Source organism: Schistocerca gregaria, chromosome 2 (assembly GCF_023897955.1).
Source record: "Schistocerca gregaria isolate iqSchGreg1 chromosome 2, iqSchGreg1.2, whole genome shotgun sequence".
Lineage (NCBI taxonomy): Eukaryota > Metazoa > Arthropoda > Insecta > Orthoptera > Acrididae > Schistocerca > Schistocerca gregaria.
Genome location: NC_064921.1, coordinates 252,620,757 through 252,647,384, shown reverse-complemented (window position 1 = coordinate 252,647,384; position 26,628 = coordinate 252,620,757). Strand labels below are relative to the sequence as shown.

The 26,628-nt window shown below is 43.4% G+C and overlaps 1 protein-coding gene across 1 annotated transcript in view; it reads right to left on the bottom strand.

Moving 5' to 3' along the window:
• LOC126336800 (uncharacterized) overlaps window positions 1–26,628 on the bottom strand; it is a 347,186-nt gene that overhangs the window by 6,476 nt on the left and 314,082 nt on the right. The window contains exons 9-10 of the mRNA XM_050000834.1: window positions 17,626–17,999; window positions 14,345–14,506 (exon numbers count right to left, since the gene is read on the bottom strand). Coding sequence (XP_049856791.1) covers window positions 14,345–14,506; window positions 17,626–17,999 — 536 coding nt within the window. The remainder of the gene's footprint in view (window positions 1–14,344; window positions 14,507–17,625; window positions 18,000–26,628) is intronic.

The following is a 26,628-nucleotide window of genomic DNA, read 5'->3' as shown; positions in this document are numbered from 1 at the left end:
ACTTCGGGCCAATTCTAGTGTCCGATACCACCCGTCGGCTTTGACCAATGACGTAATGTGCGATGTTATTTTGTTTGTGTCGCAGATTGCTGTCGATGAACGTTAAATGATTTCTTTGCATTTCCTCGTTACGCATGTATATTAAAAATTCGATGTAGATTGTTATATTTTCATCTCGTAATTTGTTTTAGGCATCTTTTGTTAATGAAAGTAGTCGTGATTTGTAAGTAGTCGTGTTTTATAAGGTCTTGATTCCTGACGCTGTTCGTTATGGATGAGTCAGTTGATTTCACTGCGAAAATTCTGCTTCATAAAATGAGTGACCGTAAATCAACTATAAAATTTTTGCAATCATTGGTCGTCATTGCTGAATTTTGCAAGTGCAGTGTCTGTGGAAATTATATTGTTTTGACGAAGGCTGCGTCATCACGAACTTCCGACGAATTCATGTGGAGGTGCAGAAAAAATAACAATATGGAAATCCATACACAGGGGGACATGGTTCGAAAGAGCGAGGCTGAATTTAGACGTAAATGTCACGCTAACCTACTGTATTTGCTATGAATATTCTTGCAAATGTCATGCACGAAGTAGGGGTTTTGTGTGGCACTGTAGTCGACTGGTTCTCGTTCTGTAGAGAAGTCTGCGGGGAATTAACAGGGTGGTTCAAAAATGACCGGTATATTTGAAACGGCAATACAAACTAAACGAGCAGCGATAGAAATACACCGTTTGTTGCAATATGCTTGGGACAACAGTACATTTTCAGGCAGACAAACTTTCGAAATTACAGTAGTTACAATTGTCAACAACAGATGGCGCTGCGGTCTGGGAAACTCTATAGTACGATATTTTCCACATATCCACCATGCGTAGCAATAATATGGCGTAGTCTCTGAATGAAATTACCCGAAACCTTTGACAACGTGTCTGGCAGAATGGTTTCACATGCAGATGAGATGTACTGCTTCAGCTGTTCAATTGTTTCTGGATTCTGGCGGCACACCTGGTCTTTCAAGTTTCCCCACCGAAAGAAGTCACAGGGATTCATGTCTGGCGAATAGGGAGGCCAATCCACGCCGCCTCCTGTATGTTTCGGATAGCCCAATGCAATCACACGATCATCGAAATATTCATTCAGAAAATTAAAGACGTCGGCCGTGCGATGTGGCCGGGCACCATCTTGTATAAACCACGAGGTGTTCGCAGTGTCGTCTAAGGCAGTTTGTACCGCCACAAAATCACGAAGAATGTCCAAATAGCGTGATGCAGTAATCGTTTCGGATCTGAAAAATGGGCAACCATTCCTTTGGAAGAAATGGCGGCCCAGACCAGTACTTTTTGAGGATGCAGGGACGATGGGACTGCAACATGGGGCTTTTCGGTTCCCCATATCTCATCGAAATTACAGTAGTTACAATTGTCAACAACAGATGGCGCTGCGGTCTGGGAAACTCTGTAGTACGATATTTTCCACATATCCACCATGCGTAGCAATAATATGGCGTAGTCTCTGAATGAAATTACCCGAAACCTTTGACAACGTGTCTGGCAGAATGGTTTCACATGCAGATGAGATGTACTGCTTCAGCTGTTCAATTGTTTCTGGATTCTGGCGGCTCACCTGGTCTTTCAAGTTTCCCCACAGAAAGAAGTCACAGGGATTCATGTCTGGCGAATAGGGAGGCCAATCCACGCCGCCTCCTGTATGTTTCGGATAGCCCAAAGCAATCACACGATCATCGAAATATTCATTCAGGAAATTAAAGACGTCGGCCGTGCGATGTGGCCGGGCACCATCTTGTATAAACCACGAGGTATTCGCAGTGTCGTCTAAGGCAGTTTGTACCGCCACAAAATCACGGAGAATGTCCAAATAGCGTGATGCAGTAATCGTTTCGGATCTGAAAAATGGGCAACCATTCCTTTGGAAGAAACGGCGGCCCAGACCAGTACTTTTTGAGGATGCAGGGACGATGGGACTGCAACATGGGGCTTTTCAGTTCCCCATATGCGCCAGTTCTGTTTATTGACGAAGTCATCCAGGTAAAAATAAGCTTCGTCAGTAAACCAAATGCTGCCCAGATGCATATCGCCGTTATCAATCCTGTGCACTATATCGTTAGCGAATGTCTCTCGTGCAGCAATGGTAGCGGCACTGAGGGGTTGCCGCGTTTGAATTTTGTATGGATAGAGGTGTAAACTCTGGCGCATGAGACTATACGTGGACGTTGGCGTCATTTGGACCGCAGCTGCAACACGGCGAACGGAAACCCGAGGCCGCTGTTGGATCACCTGCTGCACTAGCTGCGCGTTGCCCTCTGTGGTTGCCGTACGCGGTCGCCCTACCTTTCCAGCACGTTCATCTGTCACGTTCCCAGTCCGTTGAAATTTTTCAAACAGATCCTTTATCGTATCACTTTTCGGTCCTTTGGTTACATTGAACCTCCGTTGAAAACTTCGTCTTGTTGCAACAAACTGTGTTCTAGGCAGTGGAATTCCAACACCAGAAAAATCCTCTGTTCTAAGGAATAAACCATGTTGTCCACAGCACACTTGCACGTTGTGAACATCACACGCTTACAGGAGAAAGACGACGTACAGAATGGCGCACCCACAGACTGCGTTGTCTTCTATATATTTCACATTACTTGCAGCGCCATCTGTTGTTGAAAATTGTAACTACTGTAATTTCGAAAGTTTGTCTGCCTGAAAATGTACTGTTGTCCCAAGCATATTGCAACAAACGGTGTATTTCTATCGCTGCTCGTTTAGTTTTTATTGTCATTTCAAATATAAGGGTCATTTTTGAAACACCCTGTATAAAGTATAGGGGGGTCATTGGGGGGGGGGGGGGGGGCAGGGGTTATAGTTGAAGCAGATGAGTCACATTCTGGAAAGAGAAAGGGGGCACGAGGTTGTTGGGCTTTGGGTTTTTGGAGTAGTAGTTTTTGAGGGAGATTGTTCTGATGTTGTATTTAGGGTTGCACCAAATCTGACTAAGGAAGTCTTGACATCTTTAAGAAAAGAATATGTGGAAGAAGGTGCTGTAGTTATGTCGGATGGGTTTGCTTCGTATAAAGCGTCGCGTGGAAGGGGTTATCATCATTTGGTCGTAAATCACAATATTCAGTTTAAAGATTATAAGACAGGGGCATGTACTAATACTATCGAGGGGTATTTGGGGGGGGGGGATCTGTTGTCGGGCGGGGAAAGAGGATTTTTGTGTTGCAAGGCCATTTAGATGAATACTGTTGGAAGAAGAGTATTCCTAAAAGTTATTGTTTATTTCTTGCATTTATGAATGTAGTCAGCAAAATGTACAAACTTCGTTTTGTTAGCTAGGTGTTGGTCGGTCTGATACTTTTTTCCTTGTTTTACGTTGCGTTTTTTCACGATACAGTATTGGGCCAGTGCTACTTTTTGGGTTTTTCTGGAGGGAGGTCTTACTGTCGTTTTCATATTTTCTGGTTGCAGTGGTGGGCCGAGGGGTATTGCTGTGTCTTTGCCGGAGGGTATTTTTTTTTTTACTTTTTAAAATTTTGCGTCTGATTGAGGGCGGGTGGTCGGGAAGAACTGATTTGGGTGGTTTCTCATTTGTGTCTAACAGTTTGTGTTTCTTATTATTTTTCCCATTAGCTATTCTGGATTTTGCTTCCTTCGTTACAGTTTGACCTTCTAACATTATTATTTCTTGTTATGTCCGTATTTCGTCGTTGTCAGCCTGGATCTTTGACTCCTTTGGAAGTTCACATGCGGTAAGTTTCTTTTTATGCAGTCACTTTTATATTTTCCATTTCGATGTTTCTGCTACGCTTCTCTTATTTTTACTGTCACTCCTGGTGTATCAGTTTTACCGAGTGTTATTTGGAGCTACTATAGCTGGTGTGACTTCAGTGTAGTATAGTTATCGGTTGCAAGTTTTGGTCATTTTTGCGTTTTATTTCTTTGCATGTGCTGTAATGGCTGTAAAGATTTTCATCTTTTGAAAGTGTAGCCGTAATCTGTAGTTCACTAACAAGATCATTTTTAAGCACGTTTTGATATAAGATATTTGCGCAACAAACAGTAGTATTGGAATCGGTAACTAGAAATGAACTCCTACATGGGTTGCTTCTAGTTACCGATTCCAACTATTCGACGTTTCATTATTTAGATCGTTTTTGCAGTACGTGTGGAAAATATAATATATGCACTCGTAATTGCTTTCGTGTTCTCATTTATTTCGGACATCTTCAACTCGGTCAAATGAAATTTGCGCGTAAATAATAGACGCGTTAAATGTATTATTTTATAGCATGCTACATTCGTTAGTTTAAGAGTATGATCTGTTTCTTTTATAGATGGTCCATTGCACCATCTTTGCCTTACGTATGACGTCATTGGTCAAAGTCGACGGGTGGTATCGGACACTAGAATTTATGCAAAACTTCAACATCCGTGAACGTATAAAAAGAGAAAAATGAAAGATACATGTCCACTCAGTCTGCCCAACCAGACCCGAACTTTTTCTGAAGGACGGAAAATTTCTTTTACATGGTAATGCTTTTAGTTGATTTTCTAATGATTTTAGATGCAAGATTCAAGCTTTTGACAATGTTGACTGGAATTCTCTTTCGAATTCTGAGGGTGGCAGGTGAAAAATGCAGGGAGCTAAAGGCTATTTACATTTTCTACATTAACCAGATGGCAATTATAAGAGTCGAGTGGGTAAACGGGAAGTAGTGGTTAAGAAAGGAGTGAGACAGGTTTGTAGCCTACCCCCATTTTATTCAATCTGTATATTGAGCAAGCAGTAAAGAAAACAAAAGAAGAATTTGGAGTAGGAATTAAAATCCGTGGAGAAGAAATAAAAGCTTTGAGGCGTGCCACTGACATTGTAATTCTGTCAGAGACAGGAAAAGATCTCGAAGAAATCTGAACGGAATGGACAATGTCTTGAAAGGTGGATATAAGATGAACATCAACAAAACCAAATCGAGAATAATGGAATGTAGTCAAATAAACCACGTGAAGCTGAGGGAATTAGATTAAGAAGTGAGGCACTTAAAGTAGTAAATGTGTTTTGCTGTTTGGAGAGAAAAATAACTGATGCTCGTCGAATTAGAGAGGATATAGAATGTAGACTGGCTATGGCAAGGAAAGCCTTACTGAACAAGAGAAATTTGTTAACATCGAGAATAGATTTAAGTGTTAGGAAGTCTTTTCTGAAAGTATTTGTATGGAGTGTAGCCATGTATGGAAGTGAAACATGGACGATAAACAGTGTAGACAAGAAGAGAACAGAAGCTTTTGAAATGCAGTGCTACAGAAGAATTCTGAAGATTAGATGGGTAGATCACATAACTAATGAGGAAGTATTGAATAGGATTTGGGAGAAGAGAAGTTTGTGGCACAATGTGACTAGAAGAAGGAATCGGTTGGTAGGACATGTTCTGAGGCATCAAGGGATCACCAATTTAGTATTGCAGGGCAGCGTGGAGGGTAAAAATCGTAGAGGGAGACCGAGAGATGAATACACTAAGCAGATTCAGAAGGATAAGGTTGCAGTAGGTACTGGGAATTGGAGAAGCTTGCACAGGATAGAGTAGCATGGAGAACTGCATCAAACCAGTCTCAGGACTGAAGACCACAACAACAACATGAATCGAGTGTTAGGAATGATGGTTTTATAGGCCAGTAGTATTGTTTGTTTAAAAGTGGAAGGTGGAATATTCATGATGATGAGAGAACTGGTCATTCATCCGTTGTCGTACTTTATCTACTTATAGAGTAGCATGGAGAAGTGCATCAAACCAGTCTCAGGACTGAAGACCACAATAACAACATCTCCATATGCATCTTCATAATGATGCCAAACAGTTGGCAGCTGTTGCAGTTGATGAAAGGGTTGAACATTCAAAATGTGTAACTCAGGTTCTCATTAGGAAAAAATATTTCTATTGCAGCTAAGACACAGCGAAAGTTAATGTCACAGGGTCTAGAAGGGTTAACAAACTGTACCTATGCAACAATTTTTACTGTTTCCGTGGAGAATTTATCCTATATTTTCTACTGTTTGATTTGAGCTCCTTAGTTCATCATGTATGTTTACAATTTTAATGTCACGTTATTTATGTCATTTCCTTCTGAAGAAGATATCCTTAGCGGTATCGAAACCTGGTTAAGTTTTTATAGTAAACGTACGCAACCGGTTGGCTGTATATTTCATAAACTGAAATTTATTTACGGTTGCTGCTGTCAGCCGTGTTTAAAATTGCAAGCTTATAAAAATTCATCACATCGACCAAACTCTCTTCTGACAGAGAGCGCACTTACACTTACATAACGTCACATATAAAGGACATTATTTCTCTTTATTTCACAGGACATTTCCCACAACCTTTTAGAAAACGCGGAGGTGGAAAAAAATTGAGTTTATCAGGGCGCGATCCCTCTACCAAACATGCCTCCATTCAGTAACGTGCCGCGTCAACCAAGCTACACTGTGACTCATCTTCCGAAAGACGTAAACCGGATTTCGGACGCCGTTTTTGCTGTCGTGTTTACAGGTTAAGGTCGGAAGCGGATTTGCTAGTCCAGTTAAATGTGGCGTCTGGGAAACAGCTGATCCAGTTTCTGATTCGGTCAACACAATCGTTATTTCTCTTCACTTAAATATTACAGGTCATGCACAGTCTAATATTTCTGCTTCTCCTTCAGTGCACAATAAATCCATATTAACCGAATATTCTGGAAACAAGACGTAACTTGACAACCCAAGTACGTTTCAAAATCGGTTGCGTTTACATGGGACCGAAAATCGATTGCGGACTTGGAAAACCTGCGACTAGAAGCAAATTTCCAGAATAGGTTTTGAAGTGTCTGCAAGACCACCCAGAATTGGTATTGGAAAATCGGTTTACGAAAACCAGCTTTGGGAGCCACATATAAACGGGGTGCCTGTGACTTTGATTCTGCTGACCTCGTATTTAATGTTACAGTCTTCTAAAGACTTCAATCGCGAAAATATTAAGTGACGTTTAATTATAACAAGTTCTAACAATACCGACAGGTTCTCCTAAATCTTCACTGGGTCGTTGCCTTAAACCGTATTACTCTCAAACATGCGACTTCTAACGCATATAACGAAATACGAGAGCTCTTTAGCCATCAATATGACGTTTTCTGTCATTTTACTGTAACAAATCGTAGAAGTAACTACATGTTCTCGAGACATTCAATGTACTGGTGCTTAGAAATAATATACATTCATAGGATGTAACATGTAATATAAAACCCACCGAGTATGGGCTTCTGCTGACAAGGGGACAGTACGTACTTGTCCTCACCGATTTGATTCATACTGACAGAGTGTGTAGAGCATGGCTAGGACTTCAGCTTAGGTAAAGAGGAAGGCGCAACTCTTAACTGTTTTTGAGAAAATCGAGTCTGGAAGTTTCAGGCATGCAGATATATACTACTGTGTGGTCGCTAACGATAATGAGTTCGTAGCTAAGTGATTAAGTGTTTAGTTTCAGAAGCCCAAAATCTCAGGATCGAATTTCGCTGCTGCTGCATTTTTTAATTTTTTAAAATTCCCACTTAACTTTAACAAAAGATTTATTATGACTTTCCAAGTTATGAATGTTTATTAACGTAATATTTATCCTGAAAACAGGAAAACAAAACATTTTGTAAGAACTCTGGAAATAAAAAAAAGAATACACGACCATTTTGAATCAAATCAGTATAGCCTTTTTAACTGGCGTTATTGTGCCTACATTTGTGACACGTATGGAGCACTGCGTGAATCAGGATGATAATGATCGTAGAAACATGTAAGACAGTAAATATTGTGGCATACAGCACGCTTAATAAACCCCGAGTTTTTTCCATGAGCATTGTTTTTTCGCTGTTCCTACTGAGAAACAAACTTGGTTAACGTTTATAAACGGTTCTCGGTCATTGGTGCAAACAGTTGATGGTGTACGATTGATTGAATTTTTATGCAGTCTTCTCTTCAAGCTATCTCTGAGTCATTCTCGATGAGGTACGACCAATTTTGAAGTGGCTTTATGATGTTTTTTCCTATAAGAATAAACGTCGCAGGGCTAACCAACGGAGTATATTTTGGAAGAATTACTTTAATACTGCACTTTCGCAGGCCCTCTCTATCACGAAAAATTTTACCTTCAAAACCAGGTTCGTTTTCCCTCTCCACGAATCGAGCAGAAGGAGAAATTTTCCTTCTCTCATATATCTAGACGTCAATTAGAAATTTCCTTGTACAGTATTGTTGCGAGTTTGCTGGGCTTTGTATCTGTGTGCGTACTCATCAGCTGGTTTTTGCACCCTTGGTCTAAATGAGCCTGTGGTCTCTTGCCGGCAAACGAAGACCGTTGGTAGTAATTTTCCAGATAAAATAACCGCCTATTGTGCAATGTACAAATGTGTCGTACTGTGCAAATCCTTTCGTTGTACAACAAACTTCTTTGTTCCGCGGTCGGCGAAAGTTTGATCGTAAGTCGATTGATATTGGCATCCTACAACAAACATTAGCAAATTAGTACCGTATGGTCTATAAAATAGTATTGCTATTGATGTAAATGAATCAGGTACTTTTATGTGTAATGCTTGTTTGATCGTTGTTAACAACAAAATCCTTGTCGTATTCTATTATGAGGGTTCGAGTCTACTTTTGGAAATTTGCTGTCGCATCAAAGACTTGCTGCAGTGAAGTGCTTTCCCTCACGGATACAAATCTGGTGATTTTTTCCTGGCGAATCCGATGTCTTCCTTTGAAAAGCACGACACAGGAGACAGAAGCTTGAAAATTTAAATAAGGGCATTGTTCAGCAGCAGCAAGAGCTCATTGCTGTAGGTATCTCGTCGTCACCTGCTGATTAGATTCTCGAGTTTCTATAAAACGAGCATACGTCCACCGATCAGTTGCTTTAAATTGTTCATGCCTCTTTCCACCTTGTTTTATATGTTTTGGAGAAGGAGCTGTTCACTGTACGCAAATGCCAATTTAAATCGTACTTTTGAAATTTCACTGTAAAGCGATTCGGCTTCATACTCAGGTTCCCGATCTTTTGCTGTCGAAGTACCAGGCACGTCAATATATTTACTCGTAAAATCAGACATCTTGGAGTGCTGACGTGTAACTACCACGGAGGTTAACATACGAATGAGGTACTCTTCGAGTTTGTAAACGCTGTTTCCTTTCTACCTCCTTGATGGGTCAATACTAACTGCAACATTACCGGAAAAATTGTTTCATACGGTGAGTCGTACTGCACTCGTACCTATACCGGGAAAATGGCCTCATGGTTGGTTGAAACGTACCTGCAGGAATGCCGTTATAATGAGAAACTATTTCCAAAATGTTAGAGAAAAATAAGAATTTTCAACGTGAAGACAATAAGTAGGAGCGTGATTCGATCCACAGTCCTGCATCTTACAGGTATGAAACCAAGCGCTTATTCGGTCGCCTGTGGACTCCACGGCTGCCGGCGACCTCCCATCAGCATATATTTATGCCTAATAATTTCAAATTAGCTTCTCTCCAAAATGGTTGAGAGTTTCGCTCTCCGTTTTATACACAAACACAACAAAAAAGTTTTGCATCATCCCAGTTCCCAGAACTCCTGAAGATGCAGTTGCCTGTGGATATTGTATAACAGACACAGTCCCTTGGACTGTTCAGACGTGTCACTAAACCCGCCCAAAGATGTAAACAACCGTGCACGAGCAGGGCCTATTAGACGGAGGGGGTCCGATCAATTCCAGTCATTCCACCGGAAAGGAAGTACACAGCTCGTGTTGTCTGTAGTTCAACCATGCCTAGACGGTCAATACCGCGATTAGATCGCGGCCGCACTGTTACTTTGTGTCTGGAAGGTCTCTCAACAAGGGATGTGTCCAGGCGTCTCGGTATGAACCAAAGCGATGTTGTTTGGACATGGACGAGATACAGAGAGACAGGAACTGTCGATGACATGCCTCGCCCAGGCCCCCCAAGATCTACCACTGCAGTGGTAGATGACTGTCACATATGCCTTCAACCAGACAATCGTCGGAGACGTGTTTGGAGACAACCCGGTCAGGCTGAACGCCTTAGACACACTGTCCAGCGAGTGCAGCAAGGTGATTTTGGTGGCATTATGTGGGGCCGACGTACGCAGTTGGTGGTCGCGGGAGGCGCCGTAAGGGCTGTACGGTAAGTGAATGCCATGCTCCGACCGATGGTGCAACCATATCGGCAGCATATCAGCAAGGCATTCGTCTTCATCGGCGACAATTCGCGCCCCCATCGCGCACACCTTGTGAATGACTTCCTTCAGAATAACGACTTCGCTCGACTAGAGTGGCCAGCATGTTCTCCAGACATCAAACCTATCGAACATGCCTAGGATAAAATGAAAAGGGCTGTTTATAGAAGACGTGACCCACCAACCACGCTGAGGGATCTACGCCGAATCGCCGTTGAGGAATGGGATAATCTAGAACAACAGTGCCTTGATGAACTAGTGGATAGTATGCCACGACGAATACAGGCATGCATCAGTGAGATACACTTATTATTTTCAGTAACAGATATCATTTCCAATGTTGCAGTTTTTTACTAAGAAGCTGTAATATTAATATTCCTTGAAGTTGAAGCCTGAGATACGAACCGGCATAAATCACTGTCATTATCATCTGTAACTTATGCTTTATCGTCACAAATTTAACCACGCTGACAAGAATAGAACACTCACTGTTTCAAGAAATTGAAATGCAAGCTACAATCGTAATGGCTGGCTCAGAACTGCTTGAAATGTTACCCTAAATACCAAGTCATTTAATGAACCTACAACTGTTTACTGTTTAGCTTAGTTGGTATTAGCAATATGGATACTTTTGCTTATATCTCGCGCTCGTACCGCGTACAATTCCCGTCGAAAGTGTTCTGCGTCTTCTATTTTCAAAGAGCAGTAGTAATACTTACAAAAAAAGGAAAAAAATACTTCCGTGTCAGGGAAGAAATTCTTCTTTGAGGGGCCGGGGAACTATTTAATGAGAGGGAGAAATTCCTTCATCCTCTCCCCTCCCCTTGCTCCCCTTTTATTCGAAGACTGATGACACAGAGCGCATCTGCGTGATAATGTTCGTTATAGTAATTTGCACTTTCGGCGTTGTACAGGCACTGTCTTTCTTTAATCGTATCTGTCAATGCACACAAGACATCCTCTGACTACGCAGCCGTGATGCTCTTTATGTACACCAAGATATCAAAACATTACCATGTAGCTCGTTGACGTTAAAATTCATGGACCATTTGAGGCCTGCTTAAAATTTTTGAAGCACAGAGAGTAATTGGCCAATAGAAGATAAACTAACTCTGAAACGAAGATTTCCGTCCTACATAGTTATAATACAGAACCTCTGAGAAAAGGGACCTTGTTTTAGGGCACGTTTCTTACATAACTGTGACGAGTGATTCAGCTGCGTTCTGAAACGAAAACAATTCGCAAAGTGAGTTTAGAGAAATATATGTAGAATCAATCAAGTGACATTCAGCCTTGAAACTGAGCGTTATTCAATCGGTAAGTGCATAAGACGCTGCAGAAGTTATCTTTAGGTCACATCTACTCGAACGTCAAAATTCAAGACGTCATAAATACTCGTAAAAAAGCTCTGAAACATACTTCTTTGAGATTTCTATTCCTGACGAACTGCAGCTTCTCTTTCATCAAAAATAGTCTTCCCCCACGATTTTTACCCTCTACAGTTCCCACTTCAACCATGAACGTTCTTCCAAGTTGTCTTAACATGTGCTATCACTGTCCCTTCTTCTGGTCAGTGTTTTCCATATGTTCGCTTCTCCGCCGATTCTGTTGAGGACTTCCTCACTCATTATCTTTCTTACTTACATTCCTGACCCCAAAAATCGCAGTTGGCTTTTGGCCTATTTAGATGTCTCCTCCAGAGCTTCTGGTCCTTGTCATCTGCTTCCCTTGCTCCAAGCGTCTGAAGATTCTCGGCCATCTGGTCTCTGCACCTTATTTTCAGTCTCCCACAAGGTCTTCGTCCATCGGCTTATGCTCTGGTACTTCTCTCAATCTAGCCTCCTCTTCTCTTCTATAGACATGGCCGCCACATCTCAACCTCCTTGTCATGGCTTCTGCAACAAATTCTGATTCATGACACATTTTCCTAAGCTCCCTAATTTTTCTTCTTCATTCTCCTCCCTCACAAACTGGTCCAAATTATTTTCACAGGAATTTATTTTCAAAGACCTTTGTCTTTCTCCTGCATACCGTACTTCTCCCTTATCCAAATTTCTTATATAGTAACACGGCTCTTGTTATAGTTAGTATATCCTTATTTTGCTTTCTCGAAAAAAAAAATGGATGACAGTAATTTGTTGGGTGAAGATGCTCTGGATGTCGCTTTGATCCTCGCTTCTATTTCTTATTTGTATGTTGTTTACAGTTAAACCCATCTACTTTTTCAAACATGGTTATCAATCTGAAGATTTCCCCTTTATATTAGTCCTGTAATTTCTTTCTGCCATCATAAATTTAATTCATCGTCATTTACCTCCAGTCCTCTCTTTTTTTTTACAAAAATCCTTTCTTGGCAGGTCATCTATATTTTCAGAGATTAACTCTATATCACCTGCAAAGCCAAGTATATTAATTTTTATTCCTGTGTTAACTGCATTTTTTTAACAGGCTACTCATTTTTCATCATCATACTGTAACAATAATCACAAACACTCCGATTCTCTTCTTTTCCAGTTTCTTCACAGTCCAGAGTTCTTGGCACTCCGTATTAGGTACTGTATAGAATGATTATTCAATTTAACAGGCGCTATAACTGTCCCATCCTTTCACTGAAGGCAGCAATGCCATCAGCAAATCTTATAATTGATGTCTATCCACTTTGAATTATAACCCAAATATCCTATCCTCTACTTACTTCATTGGTTATTCGATGCACAGGTTGAACAGTAGGGGAGAAAGACTGTGTCATTGCGTTATGTCTCTTTTATTGTGAACACTTCTTTCTTGGTCTTCCACTCTTATTGTTCCCCCCTCCTATCTATTGCATGCTTAATATTATCTGTCTTTCCCTACAGAGTGCACAAATTTTCCTGAAAATCTCAAACGTTTAATTCCATGTTTCATTGTCGGACACTTTTCCTAGGTCGACAAATTCTGTGAATGTATTTAGATTTATCATACACCTAGCCTCCTTTACGAAGCCTCATTTGTGCCTTTATCTTTCCTAAAGCCGAAGTAATTGTCATCTAGCATACCCATTCATATGTAAATTACTCTTGTGATTGACTTGGGCGCACGAGCTGTTGAGCTGATACTACTCAGAAATCACCCCTTAGCAGATGTAGCCACTAGAGCATTGGTAAATACACGTGAGCGATGTTCGTTCCCCATCATCAGTTTGCACTTCATGTGGGGGCTCGTTACCGGCCGTTTCCTCAATCGCCGTCGCGGGAGTGAGTACTCTTTGCCTAAAGGGAAACGTGTTAGCGAGTGTATCACGTGGCTAAGGAAACATGGACCCACAGTTTCGTTACGACGCAACACCACTAACTAATAATAACGACGTTTCTTTCCAGAGTGAGATTCACACGAAAAAATGTCCCTGTGGCAAACCTGTCTTTGCAAAATGGTCGTGGTGTTCGGAATTTCTATGTTTCGAATGTTTTTTGTGATTGCTATAATCCAAGGGAAAACACCAAATTTTTCTGAGAATAAATATAAGAATAAAATAAAAATAAATTATAAGAATTGATATAAGAACTTATTATAAGAATATGACAATTTAAAAACACTGCGATCCATGAAAATACCATGAACGTATATAATGAATATATGACACGTATTGTCCAAGCTAGCCGTAATTTTACAGTGTATATAACGCCCTTGTATCCTTAACTTGATAAGAAAAATTTGTATATTAACCTTCTACGGACTTGGATAGCTAAAGGAAAGAAAAAAATAAAAACAATTATGGTGTTACGGACTTGGGACACAAAACTAACTGTGACCCTAGCCACTGAGTCACCAGTTGGGTCAAGCTTATAGCGCGCTAAAAGTCATCTAAACTACATCTAAAACTTTGACGGTCGTTCTATCAGAAATGGTCGAATATCTATTGATAAGCCGTCAGGCGCGTTATTTTGGCTCCTGTTCCACGATCAGAGTTTCTGGGTAGTCGGTTTGTGGCACTTCCGTGTTCTCCGCGTGAGTCACTAGGAGAGTCAACATCGATGATATTCGGTTACTTCCGTCAAGCTACGCTAAGTTCATTCGCGCTCTGTCGCACACAGGGCTGGGCTCTTACCTACCTGGCGACCAGCAGCCGTGCGTCGCGGACTTCGGCGAGCGTCAGCCGGGCGCACTCGCGGTGCGATCCCAGGAGCAAGTTCAGCTGCGTCACCACGAAGGTCGCTGCGCGCACCGCCTCCTCGCTGTCTGTAGATACCGGCCGACTCTCCTGGCACGTGCACCTGCACACAACCACCGTATCTGTTGCCGATGTGGTGATATGACTGTTTCTGTTTTCACGGCATTCGGTTGTTTTCAGGGACGTGGAAAATAGATCGATAATGTATCCATTTTACTGCCTTCTGAGCTCCGTGCATATGGTTTATATAATTTTAATAAATACAGCAACCAGCCACTTTGTTATGTATTTGCATTTAAGCTAATAGGTGTTTCGGGCTTTCACTCATCTTCAGTTAGCGTAATACATATATGAAGTTTAGTCAGTACATACTCACAACGTTGACAGCAAATTTGATACTGCAGTCGCCCTGTGCAAAATAATAATTTTGTTAAACTACTGAAATTCGAAAGTTGTATGTTTACGATGTACTGCTGTTTACGTGTATTTACTTTCTACTCTGCTTGTTGTTATGCCGATTTTCGTCCTTATGGATGAGGCAGAAACATTTTTCTTTGCTTCTGTTTTCCACAAAACACACCAGTATCCACCATACTGCCGAGTGACTTCTTTGTTTACATCCTAACATCTATGGTCAAAGATTACAGTTTTCTTACAGGTTCTGTTATGGTTGAAATTGTATTTTGCTTACAGTTTCTGTACGACCAAAAAGAAATAAAACTGTTTGACATGAATGTGCTGAAGATTTTAATGGTTACTAAATAAGTGGGTTAGTGATTGTAGTACATTTTGTATAGAGGAATTAATGTTACTTTGTTTCTTTCCTTTTTTTCTGTCATAGATGGAAAGATATTTATAAACAACCCAGACAGAACAACAGATTTACGTGAAGTAGAACCGTTTAATGTACCAGATGGATTAAAACTGGTTTATGTTTTCTCATAACCCAGTGTGAACCCATCTCATGGCTGTCCTTACAGTGTGGTTACGCAAGCAAATAAAATGTAATCTGACGTGAGCCAATGCAGTGCATAAAACACTTCTGCATGAACTGCGAGAGAGAAAGAAAAGGAATAAGAAAAGAAAGTAAAGTTCATTCTTCTACATAAAATGTACTACATTATTTTTATTTATTATAAAATACCATATAACCTAAGCAGTGACTAATACACTTTTTTAATAACCACGTAGAATTATCAGCACTCTGACATTTAAAAATTTCAGATATTTTAAGACACACAGAAACAGTAAGCATAATATAACTTTGACCATAGCAGGACCTGTAAACAAAATGTAAGTTTTGACCACAGAGGTATTTTCCCGACATAAATAAAGACGTCAGTCGAAAACATGGCGGATTCTGTGCTGTTTTTGTGCAAAACAGAGGTAAAAAAAGTGTTTATTCCACGTCCATCAGTCGTATTGCCCCAATACTACTCAGTGAAAAAAACCGTACATAAATTTTCATTTTTTGTAGAAATAAAACTGAACACAATATCATTCGATACAATTATTTAGAGGGAGAAAGTTTTATATTTATAAAGAAAATACCTTTGAAAACAATAGAAATATGATTTTTCAATATTGTTTCCGGACAAATGTCCTTTTAACCTAGGGAACAGGTGATAGTCACTGGGCGACAAGTCAGGACTATAGGGTGGGTGGGTGATTGTGTTCCACTGAAACTGTTGCACGGGAGCAACGGTTTGCCGAGCGAAGTGTGGGCGAGCATTGTCATGGAGAATGTGTACATCCTTGCTCGATATTCCTCTTCTCCGGTTCTGAATAGGCCGTTTGAGTTTCTTCAGAGCCTCACAGTAACTGTGAGCGTTAATTGTGGTCCCAGTTGGCATAAAGTGGACCAAAAATATCCCTTTCCGATCCCAAAAAACGGTTGTCATGATTTTACCGACAGACTGTGTTTGTTTGAATTTCCGCGGCTTTGGCGAAGAAGAATGCCGCCACTGGCGCGATTGTTGCTTGGTCTCAGGGGTAAAGTGGCGTGCCCAGGTCTCGTCACCCGTGGCAATTGAGTCCAGAAAGTTGTCCTGTTCGGCTGCAAGATGGTCCTCAGTTAGCATGCGTGGCACCCATCTTGCGCACACCTACCGGTAGTTCAATGTTTCCGTTAAAATTCTGTGAATAGTGCTTCGGGAAACCTCAGGAACCAACGTGCAGAGATCATCCAGGGTGATCCGCCGAGCCCGCTACGGTCGCAGGTTCGAATCCTGCCTCGGGCATGGATGTGTGTGATGTCCTTAGGTTAGTTAGGTTTCAGTAGTTCTGAGTTCTAAGGGACTCATGACCTCAGCAGTTAAGTCCCATAGTGCTCAGAGCCATTTGAACTATTTGATCCGCCGATCTTCACACATGCTTTGCTCAGCCTTCAACACTGTCTACTCAGAAAATGACGGTCTCCCGCTCCTTTGTTCGTCGTAAATTTCGGTCCGACAAGCTGCAAACTCTCTACACCACTTAACGAACATTTTTGACATTCATGCACGACTCACCATACACTTCCGTCAATTGGCGATGGATTTCAATCGTTGCAGTGCCCTTGGTGCGTTCAAAAACCGAATAACTGCCCGCAGTTCGCACTTGGTGGTAACGTCCTACGGGAGCTCCATTCTCAACAGCTGCGAAGCCAAGACTGATCTTCTCAGCGCGGCGTGCGCATGTTTACACACAGCGCGTGAAGCATTCTTCGTAGCAGTGTGACCAACTGCCACACAGGTTCTGTACTTATAAAAAAATAGGAGACCTAACTTTTGGGATTACCCTCGTATAATTCCAGTGTGGTTATGGGGTCATACTGACTCCAGTGGCACTGAAAAAAAACACTGCGTCTACAGGGGACAAGTGGCCCATCGGGACCATCCGACCGCCGTGTCATCATCAGAGAAGGATGCGGATAGGAGGGACGTTGGGTGAGCGCACTGCTCTCCCGGCTGTTATGATGGTTTTCTTGACCGAAGCCGCTACTATTGGGTCGAGTAGCTCCTCAGTTGGCATCACGAGGCTGAGTGCACCCCTAAAAATGGCAACAGCGCTTGGCGCTCTGGATGGTCGCCCATCCAAGTGCGGACCTCGCCCGACAGCGCTTAACTTCGGTGATCTCACGGGAACCGGTACATCCCAGGTGGCACTAGGAGGATTAAATATGTGAGTAGAGCGGAAGTAAACACGGATTGGATGGTTAGCAGCCAGTGAGACGAAGCTGACCAGTGTGGCTCGACGCCGGCGGAGGCGCATGTCCTGGCGGCGGGCAGCTCCGTGAAGAGGCTGAGCCCTCGCGCCGCCTGCGAGGCGTCGGCTCTGGCGGCCGCTTCGGCGGCGGCGCGGCTTCGCACGCGCAGGGAGTCTGCGTCGAGCCCGCGCGGCGCGTGCGCCACGTCGAGCAGCGTGCGGTGCAGGTCGAAGGGCGTGCTGAGGCGGCGCGCGTTGCGCCGCAGGTTGGCCGCCGCCGCCGGGTAGCGCTGCTGGAAGCCCGCCGGCAGCAGCACCGACAGCATCGGCAGCCGCTCCTCCAGGCGGCCCTGGTACGTCTCGCGGATCGCGCCCCACCGGATGCCGTGGTCGCTCATCACCACCACTATCTGCGCGCACGCCCAACACTCGTAAATGCAAAGCAGTGCCGGCAAAACTTGTGCAGTGACATCAAAGCTACATCAAAGAAAGTCTTCGTCGTTCCCACCAACTCCCGCAGCCCAAGGGCCATAGTTAATACTACGAAGATTGTTCAATAAGTAATGCAATACATTTGTTTCTCTGTCTGTTTCGATTGAAAAAAGTGGGATTGCTTGTGGGACATCCTGGAATATTCCCGCTTCAGCCCCTATAGTTACAAGAAGTTCCCATACGTAACGGCGCTACGTAAACTTCAAAATGACGTCTGTAATGGAGCTGCGTTCAGAACACAGAATTGTGATTGAGTTTGCTTTGGCGGAAAACCAGAGTTGTCATTGAACAAATGCGCTGTGAGTCGCCAGGCGAGGTGCCTCTCATCATCGCTACAACGTCGCGCAGACCTTGAAACTTTTTTATTTAAATGTGTGTGTCCGTACTTAAATTGACAGAACACCTTATCCTCAGCGTCTTCTTCCCCTCCCTCACCATTACCTGTGCCACCATCTATGTCCGCTCCACTGCTCCTCTTCCTTATGACTTCATCTCGCACATTGACCGCACCTTCTCACCTATGTGATTGCCGCCGATCTCAACATTCATAGCCGCACTCCTGCCGCCCTTCGGTGGTGGCATCAGTTCCTCTCCACGATCCAGGGTGATCTTGTTCCCCTTCCCCAGCACACCCGACCCGAAAGTGCCACCACCTCAGATGTTGTCACTGCCTCCGCCAACCTCCTTGGGCGTATCGCCGTCGCCGTCCTTGACCCCACAGGTGGCGATCACCTCCCGGCCTTCTCACCATAACGTCTGCTCACTGCCCCCCTCCAGCTCCGCACCCTGCACCCCCACCCAAGGTCATCCATGACTACCACTGTGCCAACTGGGATGCCTCCAGGACTCCACCCAGGTGGAAAGCCATCCTCTTACCTATCGCCATCCTGACGACATCATCCACGCCTCGTCCTTCCTTCAGAAGGTAATTACTGACGCCGTGGAGGGCCATGTTCCCACTAAAACCATCCACCCCCACCGTCCCACTCTCCCTCCATGGGCTATCATCCTCCTCCGTGAATCTCGCCGCCTCTATCGCTCCTTCCTGCGCACTCGTGACAGGGATACACTCCAACTCCACCGCCAAGTACAGTGACACATACGGAACCTTATTACAGCAACGAAACGCCGAGACTGGCGCCAGACCTGCACTTGACTTAACGCCACCCTCCCTATCAACTCCTCCAAGTACTGGTCTGCCTTCCATCGCCTTACTGGTTCCCTTTCCACTCCCCACTACCCCTTTCTCCATAGCGATCGCCCCGTTCCTGACACCCTCAGTAAGGCCAACCACTTCGCTTCCCACCTTTCCGAGGTCTTCTCCATCCCAGATGATCCCCACTTTAATTATTCACTTTTCCCCACCGTCATAGAACGTGCCGATCCCTCAGTCGGTCCACTTGCTCCTTGTCTCCAGTACTTGGGGCAGTTGCCCCCCTTCGACATAAACACTCCCATCACAAGACATTAAACTTATCCTCCGGTCCAAACGCAACACGACCCCTGGTCACGACTGTGTCACCTACCGCCACCTTCGAGAGAGCCCCTTTCCTTGCTGACTGTCCTCGCCCACTTCTATAACGTCATCCTCTCTACTGGCCTCTACCCTGACCTGTGGAAGACCTCCCAAGTTCTCTTATTCCTCAAAGCCAACAAGCCCCCTTCTGCTGCCTCTTCCTATCGTCCCATCTGCCTCACATCAATCAGCACTTTCCTCAGCACCACCTCCTCCCCCTTACCCAGTATGGCTTATGACCCTCCTTCTCTGCTGAAGACCAACTCCTTAACCTCGTTCACCTTCTGTCCCTCCAGCTCAATTCCCGTTGCTCTGCCATTTTTGTTTCCCTTGACCTCCAAAAGCCTATGACCGTGTATGGCATACCGGTCTCCTCTTCAAACTCAAAACCTACGCCCTGCCTATCAATTTTGTCCGTCTGGTCGCCTCCTTCCTCTTGCGCCATCCTTCCTATGTCACCCTCCACAACACCAACTCCCGTATCTTTTATCCCACTGCTGGCATCCCCCAGGGCTCTGTCCTCTCCCCTCTCCTTTACCTCTTGTATATGGCTGATATGCCCAAGCCACCCCCACCAGTCCACCTTTTCCAGTATGCTGATGACACCGCCTTCCTGGCTCTCTATCTTACGCTTCAACAGTCCCAACGTACCATCCAAATCCACCTTAACGAGTTCAGCACTTGGTGTAACCAGTGGTTCCTCCGTCCCAACCCCTCCACAACCCAGGAAAACATCATAGGCCGCACCACCCGCTCATTTCGTCTCCATGACTTCTACCTCACCCTTTATGGTCGTCCCGTCCAGCTCACCCCCACCCTGAGATAACTTGGCCTCACCCTCGAACGACACCTCACATGGACCCCTCATCACCAGACCATCCAGCAGAAGCCCATTCCCGCCTCCACCTTCTGAAACTCCTGTCTGGCCGGACATGAGGATTGCATCCTTCTACCATCCTCCACACCTACGAACCCCTCATCCATCCTATCCTCTGTTATGCCACCGTTGCCTGGATCTCCACACCCACCTGCGTTTACAAGGCCCTCCAAATCCTTGAACGCCATGCGCTCTGCCTTGTCTTCCATATCCGCCTTCCTTCCCCCACACGGCTCCTGTATGAACTGATCCCCTTCCCCCACCTCCTCCTGTTCCTCCAGCATCTCCATATCCTTTACATTGTCCGCAGGCTTGATCCCCCCACCCTCTGGTTTCCTCCTTCCTCTCCACCCCCCACCTGCTGCCGCACCTCTATCGCTGTATTGCTCCCTCTCTCCACCTCCACAACCTCCATCTCCTTCATCAGGGCAATTTCCAGTGCATCCCCCTCCCGGATGACGAACTTTGCTGTGACATCTACCCTTCCTTCCAACTATAACCTGGCCTTGTTCCACCCCCCCTCCCAGGGCCCCCTTTTTCCTCTCCCCTCCTTCTCCCAGAACGGATTTTCCTCCCCCACCCCGAGTCCCTGCACCCCATCCTCGCCTCTTTCCTTCTCACATCCCTCTCTACCTGGCCCTCCTCAGCGCATCCCCCCGCCCATCACCCCCCTCTCGTCCCTTCTTTACCTCCCTCCCTTCTTCCGGTCTCCCTCATCTCCTTGCGCCTGGCAGATCCCCCGTTTCGATCATCGTCAGTGTGTCACATCAGTGTTGTGTTTAGTGCTGTTTCTCCTATGCATCAAGAGGTGTGATTTTAATTGTGTGCTGCCTTGAGGTTCGCTGTCAGTGTTTGTTATGTGCTACGCCATCCGTCGATACTTTTATGCTCCGGTCATACTGTGCATTGTGTTCTTTTAATTGTCGCAGTGTGTGGTTTTTTGTGTGTGCTACTTTTTTTTACGGATTTTATCTCCATTTTACAGTCGCCCCTTGTTTTGTCTATTGCCTTCCATGATGTTCCCCCTTTTTTATACCTATGTCCACCATATTCTCTCCTTTGTATATTTTTGACTGTCTTCTATTGTTTGTTCTATGTCTTTCGGCTGAAGAGCAGTGCATATGCTGCTGCCAGCCCACCCCGATGGGGAATTGAAATACAATAAAGGAAAATACTGAAATTGCTGAATGACTGAGAAGCTGAAACTTCTACGTTATTTGATTCTGAAACAGCTGAGTAAAAGTGAATGTACTGAGCCTACTTTCTCTTTGCTTTTTTTTTTTTTTTTAAATCATGTCAACACTGACCCACAATATTCTAGCGCAACGCAATCTGACTGCTGAAAAAAGGGTAACCTGCCTTCAAATTATTAATTCAAAAGAATGGCCCTGACTGAAGAGAAATCCTAACAATGATCTATACATTTCATTAAGCACTTGCCTCACAATAATCTTCATTACGCGAACTACTGCAATACAGCGAGCGTCAATACTGCCATCTAAATAAAAAATTGAAACTACTAAAGCCACTAACAACTAATAGGCATGTGGTTAGCAAAGGAGAGATTTTGTTGCAAACCAAATTATGTATTTTTTATCTTAATAATGAGACATCCAATTCAGGCACGAACATAAATCGTCATTGACCTCTAGTACAAAGGTATATAATCACGAATAATATTCAATCTCCAAGTCTAACTTGTACAGATCGTTAGCCTACGTTAACACTTCAGACCTCTACCCTCCATCATTGCTAACTTCTCACATCTAACATCCACCACTTCTGGCCGTTCACCTCCAACTGCTCAGCAGTACTTCCGTCACTGCTGGCGACTATGTTCCAAGTGTCCAACAGTACTGGCGATTAACTTCATACAACGAGTCCGACCAGCCACAGAGTCTCTTACAAAGAAAGCGCAGTCAGAGATCCAATGCAAAGCGATACACAGTGCTGCCAACACAGAAGAAGCCCACTTACAATCTGCCCGATCTCTCGCGTGCCGGCCGACCGCACACGGCTCTGACTCCTCCAGTGTTGGAAACTGAAGAGCAACTCCAGTGTTTACGTCCAAATGACTTCTCCTTCTCCACGACAACTCAAGACGTCAAACAAATTGTGCCGTCGAAAGGAGTTCACAAAACTTCATTGTCCTCTTCTTCCTCATCCAAACTACAGCTCGGATCTCGCACCTTCCTACTTCCATCAGTTCGGCCTAATGAAGGATGCACTCCGTGAGAAGTAGTACGTGGATCATGGGGAGTTTACTTATACGGCAAAACTTTGGCTCCGACGTCGACCAGTAGAGTAGTACCATGCGAGCATACAGGCCCTCCCAGAAAGGTGGCTTAAAAAAGTCGCACTGAACGGAGATTGTGTTGAAAAATAGGGTTTGGTAGCCAAAAGAGTCGGGAATAATATGGTATACTGGAATCCTGAATAAAAGTAACCTGTTCCCAGGAAAAAATTTGTTGCATTACTCATTGAACCCACTCGTCTAAATGGCACGTAACAGATGACTTTTGCTATTTGGGTTAAATTTAGGGTCTATAGATCCCTAGGCTGACTAAAGTGATGCAGGCTTGACTAACCTCTAAAAATAGTATTTTTTTCGCAATTCTCGAATCAAAAACCTATACTGGACATGGTATTGCGGTAACTACTTTGCTTTGGTTGAAAGCTCCTGTCGGCGTTTTCTTCGAATTATACTAGGGCTTTCCAAAACTCCAGAAAACACAATATACTTCTCTTTTCTATTTCCGCAAACGTATTGCAACTCCTACATGTCATTTTCTATGCATCTAGATTTATTACTGTACAAAAGTATTGTACAAAGTATATGGTATTTTACTATTGTAGGCTCGAAACTATACGAATTGTGAAGGGACAATTATGCAGGTCAGTTTGCATTTATGGCTGTTTACGGTTTGATAGCATGTCGTCTGCAAAGTAGTCCGAAGGCTTTGCTTGAAGAATTATTAATTTTGAAAATACTTTTTCGAAAGTGAGACTGATTTACGTCTTGTACTTACGTTTTTCTTTCTGTTGTGCATCTTTGAACGTTTTTTTTTCTTTTTTTTCCTTTCTTTCTTGTTTTTCGGCTGTGTCTTTCACATCTTTTACCCTTCTCTCCCACCTTATGTCAAACTTTTTCATATACAAAACGAAATTCGGGACAAAACTGACCTTCACATACGCTCGGAGAGACATTATATTATGGTTACCGCTCATTTATTCGGCACTTTGTTTCCACCGTATTTGGCGATAATTTTGAAAGTTTGTTGCGTGCTTTTGGATGAGTCTGCTGGGACAGAACTTATTTTAAGTGGAAATTATTTGATGTGTGTGATCAAACACACATTGTATCGTTGTATGTGTGCGTGCATCTGTGTGTGTATGTGTTTTTGAGAGAGAGAGAGAGAAATGGGGGCGGGAAGGGGTTGATCAGCGGGTGTTTTGGATAATAGGGGACGTTTACTGCAGGCTATTATGTTTTCTTTGAGGAAATTTCTTGGTGTAATTAATTAAGAGTTACAAACAATGTTTTGTTGCATAGTGTTGCATGATACTTCAGAACTTTCGTTCTGTTACTGCTTTTGTAAGTGGTAGTTCTCATTTACTGCAAGTTTTCCGCAAAGACTGCTGTATTCTCTGAGGATCTCGAGATTTGTTTCAATAGGCAATTTGAAAACTGTAAAACATACATGAACTCAGTATAATATTTTACAGCAGTAAATGAAGACCCATAGAAAATGGAAGATAGGTACTGAAACATATTTTGGTGGACAAAAAAAATTAAGGAGAGAGTTTAACACGACGCTAAGTTTAAGAACACAAATTTGAATACTTACAACGCATCATTTAAGGTTTACTATCAAATAAAATAAAATATTTTGTTATTCAGTTTATGATTTTCTTGAACTGATGCGATGAAAAATGAAAAGAATTGAATTCGTTAAGATATTAAATAAGATTTATTAACATCGCTGTGGACACATATATTTTTTAAGAAAAAAAAGTTAATATTACTGTGCATGCAAAAGCTAGTATTTTAATTTTAAAAGTGACATTATAACTATGATGAAACTTGTATGTTAGGCAAATGCAAGATAGCAAATGGTATGAATCAACAAAATAAATTTCGTCAATATTATATTAAAATTTCTCAAATAATTAATCAACCTTAAAAATTTACTTTTAAGTAGGTTATTGGCTAATTGGTTTGCGCCTTCACTTCTGAAGCTGTTTATGATATCTATGTACGTAAGTTAGTACTCACAAAATATTACTTTCAATAATAGGTGAAACCATTACATTGACCATGTCTTTTAACACAGAGATCTGAAGCCTCTTTTTCAACAAATTCAGTTTTGACAATGACCTTTTTCCACTGCTGTGTCTGATCATAGATGACAGGAACTTTTCGATGTGGGGAAAATCGTGTCTGACGTTTCAAGGATTCTGGTTTCGATGTAATTACGTATGGACAATAGCGTCTTTTTGCGAAATCGAACTCTTTTCAAAGTGCCATAACACCGTTAACCATTCTTTTATGAGTCTGTGCAGTTTTATCAAATGAAATCCCGCAAGTGTGACCGGGCGCCATTGCGAATTTGACGTGAAAGGAATGCAGAGTTTGAGAGAATTTATATCAGTGTCCACCGAATACCCCATAGGAAATAGTCTTCCACGACTATAAGGAAGTCCGCTTCGAAGCATAAGGAACGATTAAAAGTTTTCAGTTTGAGGGCGTTGGTGCAGCGTATATGCAATGTAACGCGTCTCCGCTTCAGGTATATCATCACCGACATGTGTGACATTTTTGTCTTTCCGACGTGCGTCCGGTAAATGCGGAAACGTGAACTATGGCGACCAAGGTCCTGTTATCCTTTACTTGGCTGCCGAAGGACAAACACGGGTAGATATCGATCGGAGAATAAAGAATTTGTTTGAGGCAGCATGTCTGTCGAAAACGCCATTGTTGAATGATGCGAGAAGGAGCACTGCTGCTTTATAGTACCACAAGTCGCCATATCGCGAGGATCGTAACGCAGGAGTTACGCCAACTCGAGTGGTAGTGGAAGAGAATCGAGCACTCGCCTTATAGTCCTGATCTCCCCCCGTGCGATTATCACGTCTTCGGTCACTTAAGAAAAAGCTTTCAAACGTCGACGATTTCTGTCAAACTACGAAGTGCAGCAGGCAGTTACGGACTGCTTCACGCAGCATGACACGGCATTTTACCAAACGGGTATCTCCAACCTGCTGCTGCGTCGTGGGATGATTGCCTCAGCTCTCACGACTGTTTTGCCTGATCTCCATACTGATTCTGGACTGTACGGCCTTCGAACGGAATGTTTTTGATCACCTCTTATTTTAAAACCAAGCCTTTTTTATGTGACTACTTAAACTTTTCCGACATATTAACTAAAAATTCTTGTCGGGTCTGCAAATGGGTTATACAATCGTCTTGAAATAATATTACAGCTGTTCATCTAGCCACCCTGTTCAGGTGGCAACAGCCGCACGGGGTAGCCGCGCCGTCTTGGCGCGGCTTACCCCGTCGGAGTTTCAAGTCCTTCCTCGGGCATGTGTGTGTGTGTGTGTGTGTGTGTGTGTGTGTGTGTGTGTGTGTGTGTGTGTGTGTTGTCCTTAGCTTAAGTTAGTTTAAGTTACAGTAGATTAAGCAGTGTGTAAGCCTAGGGACCGATGACCTCAGCGGTTTGGTCCCATAGCAACTTATCACAAATTTTCAATTTTTTCAGGTGAAAACATGGTGTTTGCTAAATCAGTTAAACAGCGTTCTCACCTGAAGATGGCGGCAAGGTGGACTGGTGAATATTGTGTCAACGTGACTGTAAGATCCGGATGCAGCCCTTAAGAAAGATATGTTTTCATTCTAAACTTTTGTAGTACACGCCCACAGCTGGATTGCTGGAGGAGCACATGTGGTGGTTATTGCGGGTCCGTAGAGCGAGGAGCGGTTCGCTACGTGAGAAAATATATACTACGACAGGGAAAAAACGGCGCACCACGAAGGAGTCATGCAAACAGGTTACAAATTAATATTAATACAGCTATTGACGGAAAATGCAAGACCGCAAACTACGGAGGCCGATGGACGAGTATGGGGCATCTGGCAAGGGTACTAAACAGG